The sequence below is a fragment of the Chinchilla lanigera genome, unplaced genomic scaffold, assembly GCF_000276665.1.
Source record: "Chinchilla lanigera isolate Chin_1 unplaced genomic scaffold, ChiLan1.0 scaffold00036, whole genome shotgun sequence".
Lineage (NCBI taxonomy): Eukaryota > Metazoa > Chordata > Mammalia > Rodentia > Chinchillidae > Chinchilla > Chinchilla lanigera.
Window position 1 is genome coordinate 2,823,392 of NW_004955437.1, and position 21,556 is coordinate 2,844,947.

At 42.8% G+C, this 21,556-nt stretch overlaps 2 protein-coding genes across 3 annotated transcripts in view; both read left to right on the forward strand.

Moving 5' to 3' along the window:
• Snrpc (small nuclear ribonucleoprotein polypeptide C) overlaps positions 1-7,480 on the forward strand; it is a 60,621-nt gene extending 53,141 nt beyond the window's left edge. Inside the window, exons 6-8 of one of the 2 annotated variants that reach the window (XM_013516970.1) lie at positions 939-1,028; positions 3,276-3,380; positions 6,627-7,102. In XM_013516970.1, coding sequence (XP_013372424.1) covers positions 939-1,028; positions 3,276-3,380; positions 6,627-6,772 — 341 coding nt within the window. In that variant the 3' untranslated portion in view covers positions 6,773-7,102. The other variant, XM_013516971.1, reaches the window with a different exon arrangement.
• Positions 7,481-21,152: 13,672 nt separating this feature from the next.
• The window catches only part of Uhrf1bp1 (UHRF1 binding protein 1), a 60,530-nt gene continuing 60,126 nt past the window's right edge, over positions 21,153-21,556 (forward strand). Inside the window, exon 1 of the mRNA XM_005390117.2 lies at positions 21,153-21,239. Coding sequence (XP_005390174.1) covers positions 21,153-21,239 — 87 coding nt within the window. The remainder of the gene's footprint in view (positions 21,240-21,556) is intronic.

Below are 21,556 nucleotides of genomic sequence, written 5' to 3' on the forward strand. Positions count from 1 at the left end.
TGATTCTCCTGCCTCAGCCTCCTGAGTGCTGGGAATACAGGCATGCGCCACCACGCCTGGCCTGTATCACATTTTTTTAAACAAAACTGAGTGATTTGAATTGGTAATAACCATGTATACAGATGAAAAATGAATTTCTTGTTGGCAAAAGACATTGGTGAGATAGAAGTTTTTTTGGTGGGGGGGGTGTTTTTGGTTTTTTTCCAGACATGGTCTCACTCTGTAGTTCACACTGACCTTAAACTCACTATATAGCTCAAGCTGGCCTCAACTCATTGTGACCCTCCTGCCTCAGCCTCCTGAGTGGTGGAATTACAGGTGTGCACCACCATGCCTGGCAGATAGGAGATTTTTACTTCAGCTTCACAGTTATTTTAATCATAGAAATGGTAAGTAGCCAGGCACCTGGCTATAATCTCAGCATTTGGGAAGCTGAGGTAGGAGGATTGCCACAAGTTTGAGGCCAGCCTGGACTACATAACAAGACTCTGTTTTTTAAACAAACAAAAAAGTTAAGTAACTTTAAAGCACCTACTACGTGAATAAATTTTTAGAAAGCTTTAAAAACTTAAAGCAGGCTGGGCATGGTGGTGCACACCTGTAATCCCAGCACTCAGGAGGCTGAGGCAGGCAGATTGTTGTGAGTTCGAGGCCAGCCTGGGCTACAAAGTAAGCTCAAGGCCAGCCTGAACTGCATATCGAGACCCTGTCTCAAAAAGACAAAAAAAAAAAACAAAAAACCTAAAACAGTAAATACATTTGTTGCAATTTTAGCAGGTGAATACCTAAGATTTGATTTGAAATTATAGAGCCATTAGACAGTGACTAGATTATTTACTGGAGTGACGTTATTTGAACTGTTAAAATTTAAAAGAAAGTGCTTTTTTAATAGATGGGTTATTGAATTCTTGTTGTTGTTGTTCTCCCCATCTCCACAGCGGCTGCGTTCCAACAAGGAAAGATACCTCCTACTCCATTCTCCGCTCCTCCCCCGGCAGGGGCCATGATCCCGCCTCCACCCAGTCTCCGTAAGTTTAGATGTTTTATTTTAAAGTGTATACTGCGCAGCAGGTTATCTTTTGCTTGTTGAGTGAGTATGTAAATAGTAAAGGAAACAATTTTAGTATTGTAATTTCTATTTCTAAATTTTTCTCTTTTTTTTTTTGGTACCAGGAATTGGACTCAGGACCTCATGCTTGCCAGGCAGGCGCTTGTGCTGCTGAGCTATATCCCCGGCCCTAGTGTTGTAATTTCTTTCTTTCTTTCTTTTTTGCCTTGAGACAAAAAATGACAGGGTCTCTCTGCAGTTTAGGCTGGCCTTGAGCTCACTTTCTAGCCCAGGCTGATCTCAAACTTGCAGCGATCCTCCTGCCTCAGCCTCCTGAGTGCTGGGGTTACAGGTGTGCGCCTCCATGCCCGGCTGTGATTTCTAAAGTAGCTTCTACAGTTAGATTTTGTGTGTGTAAGGGGGCTGGAATTCAAACCTGGGGCCTCATGTTATATTAAACCACTGAGCTACATCATAGCTCTTTTTATTTTGAGACAAGGTCACACAGTGTTGTCTAGGCTGGCCTCAAACTTGAGATATTTCTGCTTCAGCCTCTTAAGTAGCCAGAATAACGGCATGTGCCATTACACCTGGCTAGAGTTAACTTTTGGGGGTTGTTTTGTTTTGTTTTGTTTGAGACGGGGTCTTACTGTGTAGACGAGACTGGCCTTGAACTTGCTGGCTGGCTGAAAACTTGGAGTGATCCTCCTGCCTCAGCCTCCTGAGTGCTGGGATTACAGGCATGCATCACCAAGCCTGGCTTAGAGTTAACTTTTGATGGTATTGTTACTAACTGTTGTAGTTCTGACATCACAGGTGTGAGACTGAAGTAAATTCATGAACCTGTAGTTACATGAGTTGATATATAATAGCACATTAAATTATTTACTACTATAAACACAACACTGGAGAGCTGTAATAGCTGATAAAAGTCTTTCACCTTATTTCTAACCCACCTAATAAGAGTATATATATCTTGTGAAAGATAAGTTTTCGAGTGGAAGTTTTCGAGTGGCTGGAGAGCTTCTGCTCTTTGGGAAGGCCTGTTCTTTTTGTATAGCAGACAGGAGGAAATGGAGTGCTAGGTCATAAGTCCTCTGGCTCCCGGGAGGGTTCAGATTGAAATTGGATTCAGAGACCTAAACTAAGAATCGTAAGTTAGGGTGGACGTAAGTAGAGAGAGTAGGCTGTGTGTGATAGCTGCACACTAGTGCTGTGGGATCACTAATGGCCTGTCAGACCACCCTGGCGCCTACTTGGGCCCTGGCCTGTAGCAACTCCCAGATCAGTATGTCTCCTTCTCCCTGCTGACTTACTTCTTTTTGTTGTTTTGGGTTTGGTTGTTTTTCTTTCAGTACTGAAGATCAAACCCAGGGGCTTATGCGTGCTGAGGACCTGGTTTACCACAAATGTATACTCCCAGCCCTCCAATGCTTTTAATAGCAGAGTAGTAGTAAACAAAACGCTTCCTGGGGCTGGGGTTGCAGCTCAGTGCTAGAGCTCTTCCCTGCATGCACATGGTAAGCGCATGCTGTACCAGTGAGCTACACCACCAGCTCCAGAACTTTGCTTTGAAACCTGAGGAACTTAACTTTGGATCTTGCTAAGTTGTTCTGGTTGGCCTTGAACTTGTGATCCTCGTACTTTACCCTCCTGAGTTTGAATGTTCTGTAATTTACTTGACCATTTTCTTATTATTGGGTATTTTAAGTTGTTACAGAGTTTTGCTACTGTAAATGATACCATCAGGACTATCTGGAAATAGCCCTTGTGTTAAAAGAATCTTTTAGATCCAACTTTTGATCTTCTAAGAAAAATAATCTGAAATTAGGTACTTGTAGTTGCTTAAGTTCAACTTTTTGTTCAGAGCTCTATAGAAAGTATAAACATTACAATCTTGTTAGAGTTTTTTTGTGAAGCCAAGGCCTTGTGCGTGGTAAGCACATGCTGTACCAGTGAGCTACACCACCAGCTCCAGAACTTTGCTTTGAAACCTGAGGAACTTAACTTTATTTTATAGTTTCATGTAGGCAGGGTTCTTGCATTGTAGTCATAAAGTAACTGGTTTTATGGCATGTGATTTTTATGGTTACTACTACAAAAAGAAGTATAAGAGGTCTATTTCAGAGTTAGACTAGTTTATGAGACCCTATTAGTTTCATTAAGAAGAGAAAGTGCCAGTGGAGTATTGGCATACTTTAACTGTAGGTTCCATTCTCTATTTTAGCGGGTCCTCCTCGCCCTGGTATGATGCCAGCACCGCATATGGGAGGCCCTCCCATGATGCCAATGATGGGCCCGCCTCCTCCCGGGATGATGCCAGTGGGACCTGGTAAGTTGGAAAGTCTCTCCTTTTCACATATTCCACTGGGTTGTAGTTCTCCAGTCAAGTGGACTTCTTAATTAGCTATCTAAATGTGTTATTGCAAGTATTTTGACAGATTACATTTGGGCAGCCTTAAATGGTAAAGAGAAAGAAATACTTTGTTTATCAGTATAATTGAATGGTATCCAACCACCCTGGACTTCTAAAAGCAGGATAAGGCTGCCTTTGTCTGTCTTCCCTTTATCTTCTATTTCCTTGCCTCATCTTAATTTTTAGCCATTTACAAGGAGAAAGGTAAATGAGTTTGTTCCATTTTAGGGGCTTAAGAGTAGATACATTTTCTCAGTTTTGATTCAGATTACAGCTGCCTCCTCTAACATGTGTTTAATCTTCCTAGCTAACTAGGGCAAATAGTAAAATAAAAACATTTTAGGCTTATTTTCGGTTTTATTTTTTTTGTGGCACTAAGGGTTGAACCCAGGGCCTCACATATCCTAGGCAAATGCTCTACAACTGAGTTCATTCTCTAGCCCTTTATTTTTAAAAAAAGTTTTAAACTTTGAAACGGGATCTTGCTAAGTTCTGGTTGGCCTTGAACTTGTGATCCTCATACCCACTTTACCCTCCTGAGTAACTAGGATTACAGGCATGTGCCACCACAGCTGGTATTAGCTGGACTTTTTATTCAGGAAGCATTTTATCTTCTTCGTCTGTGTGTGTGTGTGGTGCTGGGGATCAAAACTAGGGCCTTGTGCATGGAGGGAACAGCTCTACCACTGAGCTGCATCACCAGCCGCAGGAAGCATTTTATTTACTTTTAAACTTAATTATTTTTGTGCTGAGGATTGAACCCACAGCCTCATGTATACTAAGCACACATGCTGTCTCTGAGCTACCCCTCTCAGCCCCAAACATTGTGTTTTAAATTTTTCTTTTTCACAGTGCTATAATTATACCCAGGGCCTTGCCCATGTTAGGCAAGTGCCCCGCCACTGCTATATATCCCCAACACCCATTTTTTAATGTAAACATAACATACATTAATTTGCAAATCTTTCTGCTGTTTGAGCAGGGCCTTTGCTTTGAGAGTGAGTCTGCAGATTAGAACGCTGTATTTCTTGCAGAAGCCAAAAAAGCATAATCGTCAGCCATGGTGGTGCAGGCCTGTAATCCCAGCACTATGGAGGCTGAGGCAGGAGGATCGTTGCGAGTTCGAGACCAGCCTGGGCTACAAAGCAAGCACAAGGCCAGCCTGAACTGCATAGCGAGACCCTGTCTCAAAAAGACCCCCAAAAAAGAGCATAATCTTAGTGCTTTCTCTACCAACTTTATTTTCATTTTCTTTGACTTGGCTAGAAACCTAATGGTGCAATCCAGTTTCAGTCTTTTATTGTCATTTTGCTTACCAAGTTTGAGCAGTTTTGGGGGTGATTTGTCTGAGTCTTAAGTACATCCAGTTTTCATGGAAACAATTCTCTTTTTTTGTTGTTTTTTTTGTTTTGTTTTGTTTTGTTTTTGATTTGATCTTTTTGAGACAGGGTCTCACTATGCAATACAGGCGGGCCTTGAGCTTACTTTGTGCCCAGGCTGGTCTCAAACTTGGAATGATCTTCTTGCCTCAGCCTCCCAAGTACTGGGATGACGGGCATGTGCCACCATGCCTGTCCAGAAACAGTTCTCTTTTAACAATATTTTATTGGTTTGCAGAATAGTTAAATTACACAATTACAGGGTTTTTTTGTTTGTTTGTTTTTCCGGTACCGGGAATTGAACTCACGACCTCGCGTTTGCCAGGCAGGCGCTGTACTGCTGAGCTAAATCCCCAGCCCGTATACAGTTAGAGTAATAAATATGATGGATATAATGCAGTTTGGGAACATTTGTGACTAATGCCTACAGCTCAACTGGAAAAGCAAACGGCAGAGGTATTAGAGAAGCTTTGTAGCTAAATTATTCAGTGTGCCTGCTTGGAGCGGGTTGAGAGAGTATAGAGTTTCCCTGTCAACCCAAAACACAATCAAAGAAATTTAGGTGGCTTTAGCATTCTTAAATCAGGGTCACAAATTCAAATATGTAGAATGGTTACCAATGTCATGAACTGGTAAATGCATGATTGTCTAAAGAAAGCTTCTAGCTAAGTATGGTGGCTTGTGCCTCCTGTCCCAGCTGTTCAAGCAGCTGAGGCAGGAGGATTGCTTGAGCCCAGACTGGGCAAGAGAGAAAGACCCTGTCTGACAAAAAAGGAAAAAATAAAGAATGTTCCTAGAACTCAAGCTTTAGCCTGTGGATTGAGTGCAGGCTTTTCTTTTTTCTTTTCCAAGGCCAGGATAAAAGGGTAAGATTGTGGGATAAGATTGTGGTGTTTTAAAAAAAAAAAAAAAAAGTGGAGGGTTATTGAGGGTGGGTGGGTATAGAAATGAGTGGGGGTGTAGATAACCAGCACTGGCCGTGGGTGGAGACTGAAGCTGAATGGTGGGTACATGGATGTTCCTTACACTGTTTTTTACTATCCTTGTGTTTGTTTGAGTATTCTCATATTAAAAAGGTAAAAGAACCTAGAATTCTATATGAAATCCTAATGATGGCAATTAATTCAAGTTAAATCTGCTGGAGACGAAAGAAAACAAGTTTTCAGGTCTCCAGTTTTTAACTTTTGGTCTGCGTTAGTTTTCTGTAAGAAATGCTTGAATTCGTGGTACATTAGGGACAGACCTTTATGTGGAATTTAGAAGTTTAGTAGTACTCTGTGTTCCTGTTGAAATTGATCTTTAAAAAATTACGTACTTGTTGGATTTTGTCTTTGCATATACTTGTTTCATTTTTTTGTGAAAAGGCTATATTCAACTTTGAATATAGTTTTCTCTTGAACCATTTGCTACAAACCTTTAATCAAAATTATTTAATTAAAATAAATAATTAGGCAAAATTTAGTACTTACAAGAAATTTATACCACATGAGAATTATGAAGTATAGTAATATAATGAATATCCATGAGTCCACCACCCAGCTGAGGAAGTAGAACGTTATCAGTTCCATTTTGAAGCTGCCTGTGTTGTTCTCCTACCCTTCTGCTTGCCTTCCCCTGTATGGCTCACTTATTGAGGTTGGTTTGTTGATGGGACACTTAAAAAATTTTTATTAATAGCTTCTAAAATGCATTAGAGAAATAAAATTTTGTGTGTGCTAATTGTTATAAATCACATTATTGCCTATTATTTTTCTTGACTTGAGCTAAGTATGGTTACTGACAGGTTCTCAGCATGGGCCTCCTGCTCACCTTTCCTACAACTCCGAACAAACGCTTAGTGGTAAGATTGTCCTCTGTGCCTGTGTACATTCATGCAATAGCTCCTGGTTATATGGTGGATATAACTGGTTAAAAGAGCTGACTGAATAACATGTGACTTAGTTGTGAATTTCCCTAACGGAGAAAAAAGGTCAGTTTAGGGAACTAGTGTCCCTGGTGGTTTCTCAAAAGCAGTCTATTTATAGTTTCCCTTTACTCTCATTAAGATCATGATTCCCACATGGTTCTTGTGTTGACTTTTTCATTTTTTGTTTGAGAATGTCTGAGTAATTTACAGATGTGATTAATTTGTTGCATTTCTTCTGTCAAGTATGTCTTTTTTCCAGCATTTTGCAGGGGGGGGTGCTTTTGTTTTTGTTTGAATTCCCATCACAGTCTCCTCAGTGGCGTTTTCTCACTCCTTTTATCCTTTTTCTTTGTTTTGTCCTGCAGCTCCTGGAATGAGGCCACCCATGGGAGGCCACATGCCGATGATGCCGGGGCCTCCAATGATGCGACCTCCGGCTCGGCCCATGATGGTGCCCACTCGGCCAGGCATGACTCGACCAGACAGATAAAGCGAGCGGGGCGGCCTCTTTGTATCACTTTTGTATTATTTGTTCTGCTTCACCAGGGGATCACGGTGCTGTGGCTCTGGGTTTTTTCTAACAGCATGAATGACAAGGAAGACTTGCTCCCCCTTCCTATCAAAGAGAGAATAGTTTTGAAGGGAGAAGTATGATAAACAAGAGTGCAGAAAGTACAGTTTCGTTTGTATTGTGAAATGTGAAAATAAAAGTCGTCAGCTTTTAGTTAAAAGCGTTTGTCTTTTCCTTCCCTCTGCATTCTGTGTATATAGATTAAACATTCCAGTTGTGTTCCTCTAGCTCATTCTCATCAGCAAGTTCTGTGTGTGAGATGTTTTCCCCTTAGCTATAAAGTCCCTTTTAACACCTGCTTTTAATTTATAAAGTTACCACTTTCTTTTTTTGTTTTGTTTTGCTTTGTTTTTGTTGTTTTGCAACAGGGTCTCACTATGTAGTTCAAGCTGGCCTTGAACTCGAGGCATTCCCACTTCAGCCTCCTAAGTGCTGGGATTATAGGCATGTGCCGCCATGCCGGGTTAGTTAGTAAAGTTCTGTTGTGTAGGACTCTGATAAATCCAACACGTACAGAGCCTACTTGCCTCCCTCCTTTTTCTCCCCATTTGGGTGTTTCTTTGGGGTACTGAGGATGGAATCTAGTCCCTTGAGTATGCTAGCGAGGCAAGCATAGAGCTTTTATTGGCTAAAATAATAATACTTTATATAGCAAGTGGGATATTTTAAATCTTTGATGCTAAAGTAGAGAAAAATAAATATGCATGTAAGCTAAAAATGGAAAGAGATGCTTTAACCTCAGTTTCTCCTTTTCTTAGCTCTCTTTTGTGGCTTCAAATAGCCAGAAACTTTCTGTAGGAGTCATACAACTGTAGATATCCATGGTACAGGAGGTGCCTTGATTTATTTTCTTTCATTATATTTTTGGTGGTGGTAGGGACTGAAGCCAGGACCTCATATATGACAGGCAAGTGTTTTAATCCCTTGGCTACATCTCTAGCTCCAGAAGCTGCCATTAGAATGCTATTTGTTATGTCACTGGACTGTAAAAGTAACATTTTCAGGGAAGCACCTAGAAAATAAGCCATTGGCACTAGTCATACTCAGTGCAGTAAAAGTTATACTTTTTTTCACATTGGAAGTGGGACCAAAACTTGTTATAATCTCGAGAAAGAAATTTGGCAAAGAAAAAAAAGAAATTTGGCAATATGTGTTGAAATTATAATACCTATACTGTATCCTGTGACCTAGGGTTTCCATGTCTCAGAATTTATATAGGTACTAATACAGATATAAAAAGAGCCGGGGATATAGCTCAGTGGTACAAGCACCTGCCTGGCAAGTGCAAGGTCCTGAGTTTGACTCCTGGTACAAAAAAAAAAAAAAAACAAAAAAACCCAGATATGAAAAGATTTATGTATTACAGCAAAATTGGAAATGATTTGTCCACAAAGTTGCCAATACCATAAATGTTAAAACAGTAGGGCTGGGGTTGGTGGCATGTTCCTTTAATCCCAGCACTCAGGAGGCTGAGGCAGGGGGGATCACGAGGAGTTCAAGGCCAGTCTGGATTACATAGCAAATTGAAAGCCAGCCTGAACTATAAAGTTAGACCCTATCTTAACCCCCCTACACACACTCACAAACAGCAGGAAGCTCTGTGTACTGATAGGAACAGATTTCCAACATAGACATTGCTCTGTGTTTTGGTTTCTTCACATAATAATTTGTTACTGCTGCCCCTTTAAAGGAAATGCCTGTATTTGCCTGTGTGCAAGAAGAACGGTTCTTGTGGACTGATAAGCAACTGGTAACATCCACTGCTCACAGGATGGCTGCCTGGGGGACAGGGACAGGAGAGAGAAGCTTGTCCCCTGCTGGTATCTCTCTGATTTTGAATCATTAAAAATAAGCCAGGTGCAGTGGCACACGCCTATAATCCCACCTACTTGGAAGACTGAGGCAAGAGAATTACAAGTTTGAGGCCAACTTGGCCAGCTTAGTGAGACCCTGTCTCAAAAAGGACTGGGAGGCGGGCATGGTGACACGTGTCTGTCATCCCAGCACCTGGGAGGCTGAGGTGGTAGGATCACTGTCACTTGGTGGCCAGCCTGGGCTATGTAGAGATGTGTCTCAAAAATAGGACTGGGGACATAGCTTGGTGGTAAAGCACTTGACAAGCATGCAGGAGCCTCTAGGTTTAATCTCCAGCACCAGAAAAATAAAACACCCCTGTCAACTGAGATTACAGTGACATTATGACAGAATGTGACCCAAACTGGCAGTGTACTGTCTGCTGCAATCAGAATCATCAGACAGTTTTCAAAATAAAGATAGATTTTCACTCAATATATCTGAAATAAGGCCTAGGAAAATTTTAAAATTTGAAAGGTCTTACTGGTTCAGGCTGGGTGTGAACTCACTGTGTAGCACAAGCTGAACTTGAACTTGTGCTTCAGCCTCCCTAGGGAAGTTTGCATTTTAAAACAGATTTTTTATTTTATTTTATTTTTTTAGGTTGTTTGAGACAGGGTCTTGCTCTAATTCAGGCTGGCCTTGAACTCACTTTGTAGCCCAGGCTGGCCTCTAACTCACAATGATCCTCCTGCCTCAGCCTCCCAAGTGCTGGGATTACAGATATATGCAACCACACCCGGATAGTTAAATGTCAATTTGGGATTGTATACTTGCTTCCTTTTCTGTGGGAAAATGGACGCCACTTAGTGCATTTAAGATCCAGGCTGTCGTTTCTACTGCTTGACTTCAATGCTTCATCAGAATGCTAGTCCCCTTGGTTCTGGGCTTCTTGAGGACTGAAACAGTCCCATCCCCTTTTGCTTAACTGGGTCGTCCTTAACCTCGATTTGCTTGCTATTTCGTATGATCACATTTAGACTGCACCCCCCGCCATTGTGTCCCAGGGTAGCATACTGATAGGCAGCACACAGTCCATCTGCCTGTCATGGGTGAGTTGGATTACACATTAGGGTGAGTGTCAAATTTTGCATATTTGCTCTTTTTGAATAATTGTCTTTCACAGTCTAGTGCATTTGGGGTTGCTTGTCCAAGAATAAAGGAGTGGAAGTTGGGCTGGAGGTGGAGGTCAGTGGTAGAGTGTTTGGTTTGCATGGGTAAGGCCCTGGGTTTCATCAGAACAAAACAAAAAAGTGAAAAGCAAGACAGAGCATTTCACCTTTTTTTCTTCTTAATGCTACATTTCCCTTTTTTAATCCCCCCGAGGCCTGTGTTGGTAGAAGGGAAACATGTCAAAGGCACCAAGCACAGTAACGAGGGTAGTGTAGCAGGCAGGCAGGCCACCCTGATGTCTAACTATAGGGCTACAATTTTTGTCTGGATCTTAGCCGTCTGCAGTGAGGAATACATTTCCCATAGTCTGAAGTTAGTGAGGCCCGGTGGAGGCGGGAACAGGCCTTTTCTCTGCCCTTCTCTGTCCTGTTGACCGGAATGTGGATAAGCACTTAGAACGTAAGGAGTCTTTGGCCATGGCTTGAGCCTGATGTCCAGGCGCTCCCCAGCACCCCACCTTTCCAGGATAAAAGTGTTCCTAACCTGGCACTTTCTACCCCTGGCTCATCTGGTTTATTTTTCTTCCTGGCACATGTCATCCAATATTAGTACTCTGTGTTCCTTGACTTTCCCTTTAGGATATAACCACAGGGATGGTTTTGGTTGCTCTCTGGGGAGAGCCTGGACATCAGGCCCAAGTCTTTGGCCATGACTTGACAACTAAGGATGGTGTTAGCAAGATACAAGCAGCTGATGCCCCTGATTAAACAGCTGCAGTGGACTACCTATCTACCACTGAGCTACATCGCTGACCCTTATTTTTATTTATTTTGAGAAAGGGTCAAGTTGCCTAGGCTGACGTGTGATCCATGTGCCTCATCTTCCCAAGTAGAGGCATATGCCACTGTGCCCCATTGAATGAAATAAACATCTTTGACATTAAAGTCACGTATCCCTTTGGGTTTTGTTATAAACAAATGAAACTACACCAGATTGATAAAAAGAAAATGGATTTAAAAACTAGATGGAGCCTGGTGTGGTGGCGCACTCGTGGAAGAGAATCACTGATGAACTTGCCTTCTAGAAAATCTTGCCTTGCCTGTGCTGCTCTGTAACGCTCTGAGTGCAGATGCGGTTCTCAGTGCCGAGGATATAATAGCAACCAAAACCATCCCTGTGCTTACATCCTAAAGGGAAAGTCCAGGAACACAGAGTACTAATATTGGATGACATGTGCCAGGAAGAAAAATAAACCAGATGAGCCAGGGGTAGAAAGTGCCGGGTTAGGAACACTTTTATTCTGGAAAGGTGGGGTGCTGGGGAGAGCCTGGACATCAGCTTTCCTGGCAGAGGGACCAGCAGGCACACAGACCCTGCATTGGGAGTTGACTTCTTTCTTGTACTGGGGGAAGGGCAAGGGGAGACCAGTGTAACTGAAAACAGTTAAAACTCTTGACAGTGATGATTGCATATTGTAGCAGAAAAAGTGCCCCACCCCCCAGGCAGTATACTTCAGTTGCCCCGGTGACATTTCCTGTTCCAGTTCTGGTTGCTCCTGCCTCTTAGAAACGGCTGGTGGTCACTGTGATACACAGCTGGTCACTATGATACATATTATAAGAACCAATCAAAGACAGCTAAGTACTCTACCTCTGTACCCGCTCCTTGGCAACCCCATGAAAACCTCCCTCCCTGGGTCTTCAAGGCCTGACATTTTGAGGGACAGCTGATTCCCTGTCAGTGCCCGTCTGACATTAAATAAATCTGCCTTCAAGTCTCGGGTGTTGTTTTGGTGTTTCTGTTGCCATTGTAATGTAATTCGTACATATGTGTATACATGCCAAAACTTAAGAAATTGAAACTGGGTGTGGTGGCCCACATCTGTAAACCCCAGCTACTGAGGAGGCTGAGGCAAGAAGATCACAAGTTTGAGCTCAGTGTTGTCAATTTAGTGAGAACCTGTCTCAAAAACAAACAAGAAGGCTGGGAGGGTCGGGCATGGTGGTGGACCCCTGTAATGCCAGCTCCCAGGAGGCCAAGGCAGGAGAATTGCAGAGACTTCCACAAGACCCTGTCTCAACCTCTCACAAAAAAAATAAAGGCTAGGAATGTAGCTCAGTGCTCCCTTGGTTCAATTCTCAGTACTACGGGGGAAAAAAAATTTTAATAAAAGTTGTATACTTTATGCATTTTATGTATGTGTACTTTACTGAATGCTATTCATACCTCAGCACAATTTTTTTTTTTAAATTTTTTGGAGACAGGGTCTTGTTCTGTAGTTCAGGCTGGCCTTAAACTCACTATGTAGCCCAGGCTGGCCTTGAACGCACAGCAGTCCTCCTGCCTCAGCCTCTCAAGTGCTGGTGTATTACCACGCCCAGCCCTTAAATCTATTTGAAAAAGTCATAGCCAACACAAACTGGACACCAGTCCCAAAAACCCTTAAAGATTAATAGGACTTTGCTGTTCAACCTTCTTGCTCTTGACTGTTGCTATAAGATTACCTTTCCTTGTTTGCATAGACTTACTCCCTTGGGGCATTATGTACGTCCTCCTTTGCTCCAGACTTAGTACAGTATATGCCAATGAATGTTTAATTATGGGCTACAGGATGTGCCATCTTGTCAAACAGGTGATCTGAAATAAAGTGCTCAGGCAGGTGTTTAAAAAATGGAGGAAGCCGGGTGTGGTGGCACATGCCTGTTGTCCCAGTGCTTGGGAGGCTGAGATAGGAGGATCACTGTGAGTGTGAGGTCAGCATGTACTACACAGCAAGACCCTATTTCAGAGAAAAAAAAATGGCTGGAAGTGGCTGGGTTGTAGCTTAGTGGTAGAGTATGTGCTTAGCATGGGTTGATTCCCAGGATCTCTCAAAACAAAAAAATGTATGGATTCTGGGGTATAACCTGGCAATGAAGATAATGAACTAATGATACAGCAATTTGCATGTATCTCAAGAGCAGTATGCTGCCAGCTGTGGTGCATGCCTATAATCCCAGCTCTGTGGGGGACTAAGCAGGAGAATTACAAATTTAAGCCCAGTGGCTTGTTTCAAAATAAAAAATAAAATCTGAGGATGTAGCTCAGTGCAGAGGCCTAGGTACCAAAAAAGAAAAAATACTGAATGAAAAAAGTTGAATGAAAAATGTGTGACTGGGCCTGGGCATGGTGGCGCACATCTGTAATCCCAGCACTTAGGAGGCTGAGGCAGGAGGATTGCTGTGAGTTTGAGGCCAGTTTGGGCTACAAAGTGAGTTTGAGACCAGCTTAAACTGCATAGTGAAACCCTGTCTCAAAAAGACAAAAAAAGAAAAGAAAAATGCGTGACTGAAGCTGGGAGTGATGGTGTTTGCTGGTAATCCCAGCACTTGGGAGGCTGAGGCAGGAGGATTGCAAAGAGTTCATGGTCAGCCAAGGCTACATAGTGAAGTGAGTTTAAGGCCAGTCTAAACTACAAAGTAAGACAGGGTCAAAAAACTTCAAAAAAAAAAAAAAAGTGTGGGGGCCAGGGGTATAGCTTAGCAGCACAAGTGCCTGCTTAGCAAGCACAAGGTTCTGAGTTCAATTCCTGGTACCAAATAAAAGAAAAAAAGTGTGACTAATGGTACAGCATAAGAAAAACCTTTGTGTGTATCCTGATTATGGCAGTGGTTACACAAGTCTACACCAAGACAAAATGACACGGGATTACATACCAATATGAATTTCCTGGTTTTTATATTGTAATGTAGTTACACGAGATTTAACCATGGAGGAAATTGGGTGAAAGGTGCACAAAACCTCTCTGCAGTATCTCTGTTAACTTCCTATGAATCTATTCTAAAATAAAAAGTTTAAAGAAATACAGACTTTGAGGAAGATGGGGTGGATGTACTTTCCAGATTCCTACCACTAGGCATACCTGAAACCTCCAGCATCCCTGTATCACTGACCCCCATCTCTCAGATAGATGGATGGATAGATAGATAGATAGATGGACAGAAGGACGGACGGACAGACAGACAGACAGATAGATAGGCAGGCAGACAGATGATAAAACAAGCATAAGAAGACTCCAAGGGAGGAAGAGGAAGGCAAACCTGTTAGGAACTCAGGCCCTAAGGACGACATGGTTGAGTTCTCAGGGCTGGGTATGGGTTGCCTCATAACCCAAACTTGGAGTTGAAGCTGCTGACTTTTTTTTTTTTTTCCTGGTACAGGGAATTGAACTCACGACCTTGTGCTTGCCAGGCAGGTGCTGTGCCGCTGAGCTAAATCCCCAGCCCCAAAGCTGCTGACTTCTAAGAAACACTGATGGGCAGAGACAAAAGAGCACCCACAAGAAAAGCCTGCTCTCCCTAACCGGAGAACCAGGAAAGATGCAAGTTTAGCAGGAGAAGGAACTCAGACCAGACGTGCTCTACTCCAGCCCCTCACCACAGGAAAAATCATGGCTCCACCCACTCAGATCAGCAAAGGCCATGTGGGGAGATCAGAGTTCCACCTCACTGAGGCTGTTGTAGTTCCCTAAATGCTGCTGGACTGGTGTCAGAGAAAGCTGTTATGGTTTATGTCTGCATGTCCCCCCAAATCCTCATGCAGTCATGGGGTGGGTTTCTAGTCTAGATTTTTGATTGATCTTTAGTCCAATGCTGGGATTATGGGTGTGAGTGCTACAACCACCCTGGGGCGTTGGCATTTGTAAGGGAGGGAAAGAGGCTGCTTGCTGCCACTCCTCCCTTTTGCTCTGGTTTCCTTTTTTTTTTTTTTTTTTTTTTTTTATTTAAAAGAGCAAAAGAAGGACAACATAGAAAAAGGGGGATTCACCAAATTACAGACAAAGCGGTAGGACATTCTGGTTGCTTTTTGCTGTCTTCTGCTGCCATGAACGGTTGCCCTCTGCCATGTGCCAGTCTGCCTTGGAGCCAGCCAATATGGACTGAACCCTCCACAAACAGTGAGCTAAATAAACCTTTCCTTCGTTAATTCTGGGATCAGCTATTTTGTATCAAGATGAGAGAAAAGTAACCAAGACGAAGGCCAAATACGGAGCTGGGATTATGGTCGCCATCCATCAACGCAGGCACGGCCACCTCCTGATCAGGGGACCAACAGAGGAAGTACTGTTAGAGTTTCTGCCACTGTCCAGTGGGGAGCAGGTTGCGCAGGACTCCGTGCCAGTGGAGGACCCCATGGGGAGCAGTAACAAAGCACACTGCCTCTTCCAGCCAGAGACTTCGTGAAGCTCTTGGAGCCAGAACTCCTACCTGTTCCTTGCAGCAGTGAGGAGAACCTAGTCCGGTGTCTAAGGAGGCCGAAGGGGACCAGGAGTTCTGCCTCTTCCCCCAGCAATAGCAAGAGGTCAGCACCTTCTACTGGACCAGTGTGAGAAAGAGCTAACAAAAACAAAAGTTTAAAGAAGAGCCAGGTGTCGGAACACAATACAAAAACTCCCAGATTTTGACCCAACATCAGTTGTCATACCGAGTCAGGAAAATCTTAATTTAAAAAAACAATAGATGTCAACACAAAAATGATAGAAGTCACAGTGTCAACAAAAAAATGACAGATATTAGAAGTATTTAATGAAGATTTTAGGGAAGCCATCGTAAAAATGCTTCAATGAGCAATGATTAACATTCTTGAAACACATGAAGAAAGTGCCTCAGCAGAACCAGGTATGGTGGGTGCACACCTACGGTCCCAGCTTCTGGGAAGCTGAGGCAGCGTGGTGGCAAGTTTGAGCCCAGCCTGGGCAATTTAGTGGCTTAGTAAGAAACTGTATCAAATGAAAAACAAAAGCAGGGCTGTAGATGCAGCTCAATATGAAGGCCCTGGGTCAAATCCCCAGTGTGCTGAGAAAAAGACAAAAAAAAAAGTCTTAGCAAAGAAGTGGAAAAATTTGAAAAGAAGACAGAAGAATCAATTGGAAATTGTGGAACTAAAAAAGAAAAAAATAAAAACAAAAACAAAAATTCATGGATTGGCCAGGCGTGGTGGCCCATCCCTGTAACCCCAGAACTTGGGAGGCTGAGGCAGGAGGATTGCTGTGAGTTTGCGACCAGCCTGGGCTACAAAGTGAGTCAAGGCCAGCCTGAACTGCATAGTGAGACCCTGTCTCAAAAAGACAGAAAAAAAAAAAAGAAAAAAAATTCATGGATGGTCTCAACAGCATAATAAAAAAGACTGATGAAAGAAAGAAAAAAGAAAATCAGTGAATCTGAAAATAGAACAATAGACTTTTGCAGTCTGAACAACAGAGGAAAAACAGACTGAAAAAATGAACAAAAGCTCAGGGACCTGTGGGACTATAATAAAAGATCTGATATTCATGATTTCAGAGTCTCAGGCAAGGAGAAAAAGAGCTGGACCAAGAACATATGGAAATAGACAATGGTCTAAAACTTGCCCAAACTGCAAGAGACATAAACGTACACATTCAAGAGGCTGAAGCCTGTGTGGCAGTGTGCTGTAACCCAGCAGGCTGGAGGCAGGGGCGCTGCACATTTAAGTGCATCCTGGGCAACTTAATGACATAGTAAAATCTTGTCTCAAATAAAAAAATCAAAAAGGGCTGGGGATATAGCTCAGTGAGAAGGCCCTGGGTTTAATCCACACGACTGAAGGGGGGAAAAAAGGTGAACTTCAATCAGGATGAACTCAAATCCACACCTCATGGTCAAACTTGTAGAAACTAAAGGTATACATACATGCATGCATATATACATAAGCAAGCAAGTAGGCAGCCAGAAAGAAAAATGACCTTATCTCCTGGGAAAAATGGTTCGAAAGGACAGCAGATTTCTCTCCAGAAACCATAAAAGCCAGAGGAAATGACAGAGTAGTTTCAACAATTGAAAGAATAGTGTAAAATCCTATATGTAGTAGAAATCTGGGTTGAACCCCCAGTACCAAAGATAAAATAAAATGTAAAACTTCAGAGGTGGGAGTGCTAGAAAAATTGGAAGTGCACAAGCAAAAACAAACAGAAAACACACCCAAAAGAGCAAAAGCAAAACAAAAAGCTGAGTGGGGGGGAGGCTGAGGCAGGAGGATTCCTACCAAAAAATGAACAAAACAAAATAAACTCCAAACCTTCAACATATTAAAAGTTAATTTAAAATGAATCTCCTGGATTAAATGTAAACCAGAAAACTACAAAAGTTTTAAGGAAAAAAAACAAAAACAAAAACAGGAGGAGATTAAGGGAACATGTAGAGTCCTCTCCACCCCAAAGATTGCTTGTATGTGACAACAAGAGCATGATTTATAAAAGGGAAAAGCTAATAGATTTCATCAGAATTAAAATCAAATTTTGCTCTGCAAAAGACTGCTTAAGAGGAAGAAAGATAAGATGTAGACGGAGAAAATATTTGCAAATGATATATCCAACCAAACACTAATATTTAGAATATATAAACAAGTCTCAAAAGTGTCTTGGGAAAAAAAAAAAAACTAAGAATGAGGCTGAGGCCGGGTGGGGAAGTGCAGGCCCGTAATCCCAGCACTCGGGAAGCTGAGGCAGGAGGATTGCTGCAAGTTCGAGGCCAGGCTGGGCTACATAGTGAGTTCAAGGCCAGCCTGAATTGCACGGCAAGACCCTATTTCAAAAAAACCCCAGAAAAACAAAAACCAAAAAAACTCAGAATGAAAACCACAGTGAGCTATCAGTAAATACCTATTAGAATGATAACAGTAACTGCCGCAATGACACAAATAAACTCACTCAGTACTGCTCGTGGGAGTGACAGTCACTGGCCATCATTGGGTAAGTTTTAAATAAACACTCAGCTACGAGACAACCCAGCTATGACACTCCTGGGCACTTATCTGGGCAAAATGAACACTTATGCTTGCACAAATACTTGAAAACAAATACTTAAAGCAGCTTTATTTATCATAAAAAACTGGAAACAACCCAGATGTCCTCCAACCGGTGAATAAGTGGTTGAACTGTAGTACATCCAGTGCCATAGAATATGACTCAGCAATGAAGAGGAAAGAACTATTTTTATTTTATCTTATCTTATTTTTGGTAGTGGAAATTGAACTCAGGACCTTGCACTTACGAGGCAGGTGCTTGTGCCACTGCGCTATATCCCCAGCCCAAGAACTACTGATACGCGTAACTGCTCAGAAGAACCTCCAGAGAATTATGCAGATTAAAAAGTAGTCAAATCCCTGGGCTGGGGGTGTAGCTCAGTGTTACAGCATTTGCTTAATATGCAAGAGGTCCTGGTTTCAATCCATAATACTGAAAAAAAAAAAATAAAGGCAATCCCAGAAGGTTCTATACTATGCCATTCCATGTACGTAACATTTTTGCCCCTCCAAGACCTGAACTCCAAGACCTGAACTCATCTTGTTTGCCCAGGCTGCCCTCAAATTCCTGGCTCAAGCAATTATCCTTCTGCATCCTCCTGAGCAGCTGGAGCTACAGGAGTGCACCACTAGATCAGATGTGTGTATGTACATGCATGCATGCACACACGTACCTGGGTGCACACAGCATTCTTGAAATGACAAAATTACACAGCACAGACTATTCACTGCTGGAGGTGAAGGAGGAGTGGTTCTAAAAGGGCAACACGGGCCGGCATGGTGGCAGATACCTGTAATCTCAGCACTTGGGAGGCTGAGGCAGGAAGATCACTTCAAGTTTAAGGCCAGCCTGAACTGCAGAGTGAAACCCTGGCTCAAAAACAAACGAACAAAAAAGGGCACCATGAGGGATTCTCAGGGTGATGGAAATGTCCTATATATTCACTGTTTTAATTAATGTCAGTATCTTCACTGTAATACTGTGTGGCAGTTTTGTAAAACGTTAGCATGGGGGGAGTTGGGTAAAGGGTACAGGGATGTCATTGTATTATTTCTTTCAACTGGATGTTCATCTAGAATTGTCTCCAAAGAAAATGTGCCAAGGCTGTAGCTAGTGGTGGAATGGTTGCTCAGCAAGCAGAAGGCCATGTTTTGATCTCCAGCACCACACACACACACACACACACACACACACACACACACACACACGAAGTATAAAAGACTATGGATTGGCTCCTGACATTTTGTCTTGGATTGTCAGCATGACAAGGAAAGATAACATATCAACACCGTTTGTGAGAATATGGACTCTCCTATGGCCGTATTTTTGCAGAGCATGAGTTTTTTTCATCCAACAAAAATAACTGGTTCACTAGGCGTGATGACTCATTCAGCAAGGATGCCTTAAGCATGAGGTCGGTTTTGTCTTTACATAGGTGATATCAGATATCAGTGCAATCCTCTCTGCTTGGGGTGGTCCAGGAAAAAAAATAGTCTGAAATGGAAGAAGTTGAGGGTCCCACAGATGAGAGCTGAATCAGGAATGTTCAGTAATGGCTAGTAATCCTGGCAAGAAGCTTCTTCCTTGTCCTTATTGGTCCCTGTTATGGGGGCAAGTGGCAGAGGGACCAATAATGATGGGGTGTGCAGTCCTGCTGTTACAGGCAGCTGAGTTAGACAGAAATATTGGAAATATTACAGGCAGTCAGACAGGGCCAGGCCCTCGAAGGAGCCAGTGCATTAGATGAGACAGACACCTCCAGCTGTGGACAGAAGATTAAACAGATGTGCCCACATACTTTTCTAGGGACGGACCTCAGGGATTGATGTTCTAAATAGGTAGCAGTCACCTTGAAAAAGCCAGGAAGAGTTACTAGCCCAGCCCCCTACAGGAAAAGCCACTGTTCTGTACTCATTCCCGCTTGCTACGGGACTTGCTTCCCCATTTGACCCCGATTTAATCAATTTTACCTTAGCAATTATACTTGTAATCTTATTGTCTGATCATAGTTTTGTCCCACCTCATGCCCACCTAGCGAGTTCCCATGTTTTCTACTTTGGACCTGCCTCACCTTGTGATTTTGCTCTATAAAAGTCCCTGGGCAACCCACTTCCCCACCCTCCCATCTGACCTTCTCTTGGACAGAAGCTTTCTTTCCCTCAATAAACATATTCTGCTCTTAACCTCTGTTGTTCCTAAAAATCATTCTTCACTTTTAGAGAACACGAAATCATCCCAGATATCTTTCAGGTTGGGAGTTTTTGTCCCCTGTATCACTGCTGAAGGGGACTGGATGGCAGAGCACCTGGGCCAAGGATGACTTACTTCCTTTCTAGGTGATTTCTAGGGGGACTTCTGGGAAAAACAGAGCTGTGATTAAGAGACAGAGGCACAAATATGCATGAAGTCGATTTTTTTTTTTTCTGATGGAGATCGACCCCAGGGCCTCACACATCTAGGTAAGGGCTCTGCCACTGAGCTCTACCCCCGTCAGCCCTTTTTAAATTTTATTTATTTATTGATTTGTTTGTTTTTTGTTTTGCTTTTTTTCCGGTACTGGGAATTGAACTCACGACCTTGCGCTTGCCAGGCAGGCACTGTGCCGCTGAGCTAAATCCCCAGCCCCTTAAATTTTATTTTTGAAAAAATTTTTTTTTTGTTAATTTGCCCTGCTGAGTTTCTCAGGCTGACCTTGAACTCAAGATCCTCCTGCCTTCACCTCCAGAGTATCTGAGATTATAGTTGTATTTTAAAAATTTATATGGTTGGCCATGCTTAAACTGTTCCTGGAATCAGGTAACAGGTGTTTTGCAGGAAGGGACCCGAATGGCTGACAAAGGAGGGAGACTTAAGAGTTTGAAAGCACTTGATGGCTGTAGTATCACGGACATGGACAGTATGTTTATAGGAACAAATACATTTAAAATTAGCTGCTGGCCAGCTTCCCATAAGCCTGTCTCCACAGTTGTTCTTTTCTTCTTTTGAGTTTTTGCTTGGAGGCCCACAATCTAGAAAACCGCCTCCTGGTCATCTTTGCTGCTGGGCCTAACAGTGTCCCTGGAACATGGGTTACATCTTGTATGGACCAACCAGAATGGAAATGCACTGGACTGCGAGCCAGAACATGGGTTCTAGCTCTGAGTATCAAGAAGTAGGTAACCAGTCAGGTATGGTGGTGCATGTCTGCAATCCCAGTATTTAGGAGGCTGAGGCAGGAGGACTGCTGCCACTTCAAGGCCAACCTGGGCTACATAGTGAGTTCAAGGCCAGCTGGGGGTGGGGTCGGAGGAAGTAGGTCACTTTGAGCAAGCTCTTTGACCTATTTCTCTAGATTTAGTTTTCTTAGTAGTAAAATGATGATCTCCAAAGTCTTTGGTAATTTGAACAATTTACCTCCTCATTTTCTTCTGCTCATTTGGGAGGGGATGCTTTGCACGTGGTTTTTAGGTCTTGAGTGAACTCCTGTCC